The sequence below is a fragment of the Grammomys surdaster genome, unplaced genomic scaffold (genome assembly GCF_004785775.1).
Source record: "Grammomys surdaster isolate TR1022 unplaced genomic scaffold, NIH_TR_1.0 126531, whole genome shotgun sequence".
In the NCBI taxonomy this organism is placed as follows: domain Eukaryota; kingdom Metazoa; phylum Chordata; class Mammalia; order Rodentia; family Muridae; genus Grammomys; species Grammomys surdaster.
The window spans coordinates 10,517,977-10,525,511 of NW_021621323.1; the positions used below are offsets into that span (position 1 = coordinate 10,517,977).

The following is a 7,535-nucleotide window of genomic DNA, read 5'->3' on the forward strand; positions in this document are numbered from 1 at the left end:
CCTCCCTCTCATAAATGTAATCTTTCAGAATGTAGCACTTCTTTGTGATGATTTTCTCTCTGAAACGCCCTGTCCTTTGATACCCCTCCCGTGTGCCAAGCTAAGTTGAAAACCGTTTTCTTCATATCCAGTGCCCTCGGCATTACTAGCCCCCTTCTATGTTGCCTCAGGAAAGGCAGGACCTGACTCCAGAGGATGCTTTCAGTTTGCTTTTGCTGTTTCTCTGGGTGGCCTGTCATTGCTGGTCCTGTGACCTTTCTCGTTGTAGCTTTCTGGATCCTGTGTCAGAACATCTGTCTGTCCTGGAGTTGCTAAGTGCCATGTGGGTACGTTTGTAGATCTTACACCGTGGTTTAGACTCCAGTGTAATGTCCTCTTATAATGCCCCTTTGCCACTTGGTATTCTGTTGGCCGTCTCTGAGGAGTGCTTAGACGAATGCCCACTCTGGGCTCTGTGTTTTCACCTTTGATGCCTCTCTTTCAACAGTGTTCCTCTTCTCTTCCAGCCCTGCCTACTCCTACCAGGCCACCACACTGAGGCTCGGCCACACAGCTATCCTGGTTATGACATGCTTTCTCAAGTCTGTCTCCTACACCATGCTTGCTGAGAAAGTGTATGTTGCCAAGAAAGTAGAGGAGACACTACCCCCTTTTCCTGTCCTGGTTCCCTGCTGTGGCCTGGCTTCTGCTGGTGCTCTGGCTTTGTGTTCTAGCTCCTTTGAGGAGAAATTTTCGGTCCTATGCTAGTGTGTGTGTGTGTGTGTGTGTGTGTGTGTGTGTGTGTGTGCGCGCGCGTGTGTGTATGTCCCTGCAGGTTACTAAAAGCTGTTTTTGATGGTAAAGCCATCTGATGGTAGAAGGATGTCTGAGAGACTGTTTAAGACCTGAACAGCTGCCAAATACCACGAGTGCCCACTACACCTCTCGCACCCTGTGTAGAAAGACTCATGGAGGCTCACTGTATTTCTGACCTCTGACATCCTCCTGCGGTATGCCTTCACTGTGCCTTTTCCAGCTGTGTGCTGTCCCTTGCCTCATTGCCTCAGACCGGTGGAGGCCTGATGGGTTCGGTGAAGTCCCAGCTCTGAGGGCAGAGCGGTGCAGGCTTGGGGAGCTGCTGTTCGTGTCATGTGCTCACTCAGCTCTGAAAGGGTAGGGAGGGTATGTGGTTAGCTCTCCTTAGGAAGGTTGTGCTGTGGTAGCCTGGGATGTCATGAACTTACCTTCTAGTCACTGTAGGGTGTCCTAGGCATGCATACAAACTGTGCACCGCCAATCTCCTTATTTACCCTGGCTGACAATAAGTAGAGCGGTTCTCCGGTGACTTGTGTACAAGCCATGGCTGAGGATTCTTCCACCTCAGCATCATTGTCTACACATACGTCATTCCATCTTTCCCACAGAGCCCTATTTGCTGTCCCTGAGGTCTAAACTGGGCATAATCTGTCATTGCTCTCTCTGAAAGCTCTCCCTAGGGCCGTTTGCCTCCCTTCCCCATGGCACGACACAGCTGACTTGTCCAGTTGTCGTCTTTTCTGGGGCATGGTCAAAGTCCTCATCTTCATGTCCCCAACAGCTCACTCCAGAATAGGGATTCAGCCATCTGTCAAGGAAGGAGTGTCTGTCTGGCAGAGCTCCTCTTCTTGCTGGTTCTTGGAGCCGGAGTTTCTGCTGGTAACGTTGAGTCTGGCCGACAGATGGTGCCAGAGAGCCGGAGAAGGACTCAACTGTGACTGCAGGTCCCTTGTCTCAGGCTCCAGCTCCAGGCCTCCAACCATCCAGGTTTGGGGGTTTTCTGAGGAAGCTTCGACTCATTGTCCTGAGTAAAGTTAAGGACCACATACCCAGTAGAGCTAGGGAGGGTGAAGCAGAGTTTTGTGTGGCTTTTTTTTTTTTTTTAATGGAAGGGCCACCAGGTTCTCAGACAAGTACTGGGCACTACAAGAGTTTAGGTTTAAAGCATGCCATGTGTAGCTCCCTCTTGGCAAGCATCTTGTATCTGTTGCTTTTCTGTCTTTTTCTCTTTGCCTATTTACTCTGATTTGCTCAAGATGGATTTTTTTTAAAGAATTGTGCTGACTTTGTATAAGAGTACTGACTTAAAAAATACTTTGTACTGTTCAATAATTAATCCTCAAGTGAGGGTCTGAATTGGGAATTATAGTCTTGCCTTTGGCTTTGACTATGGGTTTGATGAAATGGCTTCAGGTAAAGTTAGATGCTGTTAGATTTCTGTCCCCGGGGCATGTGCGTTCTTTTGAGGGGACACTGCCTGTTTAAATAAACTATCAGTAAGCCTCTTACAGCTGTGGAGACACACAGGGATGATGGATGTCCTGGCTCCCAGTCCTAGCTGCTACTGTTTCATGCACCACAGGGTGGGAGTCGGGGTGTCAGGGAGAGGTTCTGATCAAGCCATCTGAACGGAAGTCTGGAGGAAGGAAGGCCTGAAGATGTGGAAGGCTCGCTGTTCCAGGTTCAGGCCATGGGATGTAGACGCAGTCCTGGGGCAGGAGCCTGTAAGGGTGTTACATCTGGCATCTGGAGGCAGCTTTAGCATCACGTGCCTCCATATCCTGAACAACGCATGTGCGAGCTGTGGAGTCAGAGCCCTACGTGTACCGTCTCATGTCCTCTGCGCATGTGCTTTAGTGTCTGTCCACGGTGCCCTTCCAGCTCCTTTGAGATTCTTTTCACCCTCCAGAACCTGAGCCTCGGGCGGAGGGGTGAGCTGGCGAAGACTGAGTGCGTCTGTTCGTCTTTGCCCGCACGACTTGAGCCGGTTTGGGTTCTGCGGTGTTTGCTCCTCCTCCTCCCGTTACGTCACCAGTAGCTTGAACGCTTTGCCCTTGTCTCATTACAAGTGTCTAGTGCCTGGTACATATTAGATAAAATAAAACCTCAGTGGCGGAACACATGCTCGTGACCCTGGGGTTGATGCCCCACCCTGCCGGGGGCCTCGTGAGAAAAATGAGGTGTGGGAGACTACCTGTTGAGGTTCATATGTGTGACTATTTTTTACGTTCTTACTACCCAAAATTCAAAGTGTGATTTCTTAGAGGCCTCTGATTCTAATTTCTTAAAGATTTATTTATTTATTTATTTATTTATTTATTTATTTATTTATTTATAGTGTCTCTTAGAATGACAGGAAGAAACTGGGCATTGTAGGTGAACGTTTAAACACTTCTACCAACTTAACATGATTTTGAAAACTGTTCTCAGTAGTGCACAGCAAGTGGAACATGGTGGCTCTATCTGTTTGGGCTGTCCTTAAGCAGCTGCCTTGTCTGTGAATACAGGCCCAGTAGAATGTTCCTTTGTAAAAACAGAAAATTGAAAATTAAATATGCAACGCAGAAACAGAAACCTAAGGATGTATGAGTTTGTATGTGTGCATGTATATATGTGTGCACATGTGTGCATATGTGTATATGTGCTTATGTCTGTATGTGTGTGTTTACATATGTGTATACATGTGTGCATGTGCTAATGTTTGTGTGTGTGCATATGTGTATACATGTGTGAGTGTATGTGTTTGTATGTATGTACATGTGGGAGGAGAGTATATAGTTATGAAGCCCATTTATAAAAGAAAACTCTTTAGTACTAACTGACATTTCTGTGAAGGACTCTAGACTTGGGAAATCTGGAGCTGTGAGGGAGGCAGTGCTCTCAGGGCCAGGCTGCTTACGCCACGAACTGGGCAGCAGAGTCTAGAAGGTTCCTCATTTGTTGCTGTTGATTTGAAAAGCTTATGACCAGTGTAGCATGTGATCTGAGACAGAAACCTTACCCACACCAGGATCATGGACTTCTGGACATTTTCTGAATGTCTATGTGGTAAAATCCTGGTGGTTCTAGAGATGATGTAGGCACAGGGAGAGAGAGATGGAGAAAAATGGTGGTGATGCGGGGCCCTTGTCTCTGCAGGCGATGCATCTAAGGAAGACATCGATACAGCGATGAAGCTGGGAGCCGGGTATCCCATGGGTCCATTTGAGCTTCTTGACTATGTTGGACTGGATACTACAAAGTTCATCTTAGATGGTAGGTTTTAAATCCTTCTCTTTGTTTTTTCCGCTGGGTTGAATTGGTCTCTTAGAACTATGAATTGTAATGTCAATTAAGAAACAATTACATGAATCTTAAGACTTTTCTAAGTCCTGCCTTACTTAGTCCATTTTTTGTTACTGTGACCAAATGCCTGAGATGGGATACTTTATAAAGGAAAAAAACAAAAGAGTTGTGTCTCTTGATTCTGATAGCTAGAGGTGCTGCAGATGACAAGCTGGTGCTCCTGACTTTGTCACAACATGGAAGAGAGGCTAAGATGCAAACAGCCGAATACAGAAGGGTCTTAGGTGTGGGTGTGGGATGACCCTGGTTTGTAACTGTCTACCGTCTCAACAGTAATCTAGTCACTAGATTTGACCCACCCCTGAGAAAATTACAAGTCCGCTTGTGTGGGTAGAGCCCCCTGAGTACCTTTTCAGACCCCAGCTCCTGAAGAAGGATCCACTCTTTTCCACTCGGCTACATCAAGAATCAAGATTTCAGCACACCAGCCTTTGGGGAACAAAGAAAGTCCAGCCATAGCAGCAGGCTAAAGATCCACACTAATGGATGGCCTAGGAGGGGCGAGATGGCCTGTTGTTGCTTAGCAGGACGTCTGTTTTTAACCTTTCATTTGGAACCAACCATAGAGCTGTAGGTGTTTCTAGTATAACTCAGGTCCTATGTGCCCTTTAGTTTCCCTCCAATAGGTGTGTATCTTAAATATCCACAGTGCAAACCAAAAGTCGGGATGTTGACAGCAGTACACTGTGTCATACCATCGTGAGCCAGCGTACGTTAACTCCTGAAATCAAGCTACTCAGATAGCGTTTTTTAAGCATAGTGGTTTTGGAGACAGCACAAAAATAATTAAGCTGGAATTCTGAAGTCAAATGTATTATACTTCTCTAGCATTTAGCATTTCACACAAAACCTTTAAATATTGGGGGAAAAGGGGTTTTTGTTGCCTTAGGAAATTCGAAATTATATGAGGCTACAAAATACCAATGGGAACAACCCAGGAAAACAAACCAGGAAAACTACCTTTCCAGTTTCTATTTGTGCTCTTGGGCCTTTGCCTTGGTTTCCGGGAAGTTCTGAGTAGCAAGGAGCCGTGCAATGGAGCTAGGCTTCTAGCAGCTCATCTACTATAGGGTCAGGGTTGGCTGTACCCGTGAAGCTTGCCTTATGTCTCTTCCATGATGGCCTGCATGGGTTCTGTGCCCCAGGTGTGCCCTGAGAGTATCAAAACCAAAGTGAACCTATGTCCTTCCTCAACAGGGTGGCATGAGATGGATCCAGAGAACCCCTTATTCCAGCCCAGTCCTTCCATGAATAATCTGGTGGCCCAGAAAAAACTGGGCAAGAAGACTGGAGAAGGATTTTACAAATACAAGTAATACTTACCCCAGTAGCACCCCGAGCTAGCCGCGGGACACGGATGAGCACTTCCCTGGGCAGTGGATTCGAGGCTTGCCGTGGGCTGCTCAGTGGGCCCTCCCTGGCAGTCTTTCTGAAGTAATCTTCTGACTAGTTGCAGTAATGGGGTTCTTTCACTGAGATCTAATTCTCTAGTTTAGTCAGATCTCTGTGAATGTTTCTGAAAAGCATTATACCCTTGGTGCCTTGGAGCAAACATCTTTTTTTTTTTTTTCTGAACCTTGCTACTTTTTTTGTAAAAAGCATTGCTTAGGCTCATTCACTCATGTCTTCTGAAAATGAGTAATGCCGTGTTTATCGGTGTTGAACCCCAGGAGCAGGAGCCATTGTGGCTACTGAGCCGGTAGCACCTGAGGCCTTGCCTGCCTGGAAACATTTGCAGCCTGAAGCCTCCAGGCTTAGCCTACATTCTGGGCATGACGGAAAATGTTCTGTCTTTCTTTACCTCTCATCAGGACAGGACTCCTGGAGTGGTGGGCAAATAGCTGTGAGCTTGGTTCTTGGGGGAAAAGGCCTGTCTCTGTGGCCATTCAGATCTTAACCGTCACTGTCCGCCCCTCTCGTTTCTTCAGGAGAAATCAGTACTACGAAGTGCCTATGAATTGACTCTACTAAAATGCAATCTTTTAATCTGTACACATTGGAATGAGAATAAATAAACTTATATAATTTAAAAGCATAAAATGCTTAAGTAGTTATAAACACGAGCCCGTCTTCTCTGACCTCTGGCTAGTACTGAAGAGATGGCACAGGAGGGAGGGGTGGGGAGCACGCGTGTGACACTGGTCTGTGTCTGGCCCTTCCACGTTTCTTACCAGTAAAATAGTCATAAGGGCACAAAGAACGGTTTTTAAGAACATCTGTTTCTTCTTTGCCAACAAAGTCGAACAACGTAACATAAGATTCTTTTAATCATTGGGTTGACAGTGTGTCTTCCATGATAGAATGTGCAGTTGGAAAGACATCTGAAGCCCTGGGGTCCAGTGGCTTCGTTAGCAGAGAGCTTCAGGGATGCAGCCAAGGTCATCAGATATTTAGTAGCAGGTTCAGGATTAGTTCTAGATTCTGATGATACAGACAAAAGAAGGAAGCCGGACACATCAAGTCTCAACGCTCAGATAGTTCACCCCCGGGACAGGTACTCACTGTCATAGAGCATAGTTTTATCGGGATACTTTTGTTTTCCTCTTTCCCACTTTGTGCATGCTGAGAGAGAACATATTTACTTTTAATGCTTAGAGGGTATGACAGAGTGAGAAAGTGCACACCTATGTGCATTTCTGCCTAGCAGCACACCAGACCCTGGCTGATGCTATCCTTACATAGTGCCTGGTCCCAGAGGGAGGCCTCGTGAGGGAGTCTGCCTTGCTGTTTCTAGGTCACCTGTGACCTCACATCTCTGCCTGTTCTCGGGCTTAGCTCTCAACCTTTACTGTGACCCCTGGCCACCAGCTTCAGTTTGTCACCCTCTAACCAGAGTCCACACAGGATGTGGGCACTCATCCTGAAAATGGCCAAGCTCTTTCTTAACCACTAAGTGTCAGGAAAGAGAGAGCGATCAGTGGTGTAACCGTCGGCTCCCGGGGTGGGGAGGGACGGAGCACTGTTTCTGGATGGTACTTTTAAATGCGCTTGGATCCTGCCAGGTGCCCAGGGTTCAGCCTCGAGACTCCTTTGCCTTTGTATAAGATCTTTCTCATGCATTCTGTTCTGGGGAACAGACCAGGAGGGGTCTTGAACCTACTCCTCTTCTCGAATTAGCACTTGGGGAGTGGTCTTCTGCACCCTTTCATGGCTCTGCCTGACAATCCACCTTAGTAGGACCCCCATGCCTGAGTTTACCTTGCTTTTGGTCACCCTTGTTGGGATGAGCCTGTCTCTCAGCTTCTAAAGTTGCTTCCTAATGGTAGTATGAATCCTTTATAGCATTTGAAAGTTAATACCAGGTTTTTAAAACAACAAAACAAGTTTAAAAATCCAAAAAAAAAAAAAACAAACCATGCTCCTTCCATAACCCCTAGTTAACATTAATTTCTCTG

At 46.6% G+C, this 7,535-nt stretch overlaps 1 protein-coding gene across 1 annotated transcript in view; it reads left to right on the forward strand.

Annotated features, from left to right (window-relative positions):
• Hadh (hydroxyacyl-CoA dehydrogenase) overlaps positions 1–6,198 on the forward strand; it is a 42,295-nt gene extending 36,097 nt beyond the window's left edge. The window contains exons 7-8 of the mRNA XM_028760403.1: positions 3,934–4,050; positions 5,338–6,198. Coding sequence (XP_028616236.1) covers positions 3,934–4,050; positions 5,338–5,456 — 236 coding nt within the window. The 3' untranslated portion in view covers positions 5,457–6,198. The remainder of the gene's footprint in view (positions 1–3,933; positions 4,051–5,337) is intronic.
• The last annotated feature ends 1,337 nt before the right edge of the window (positions 6,199–7,535 follow it).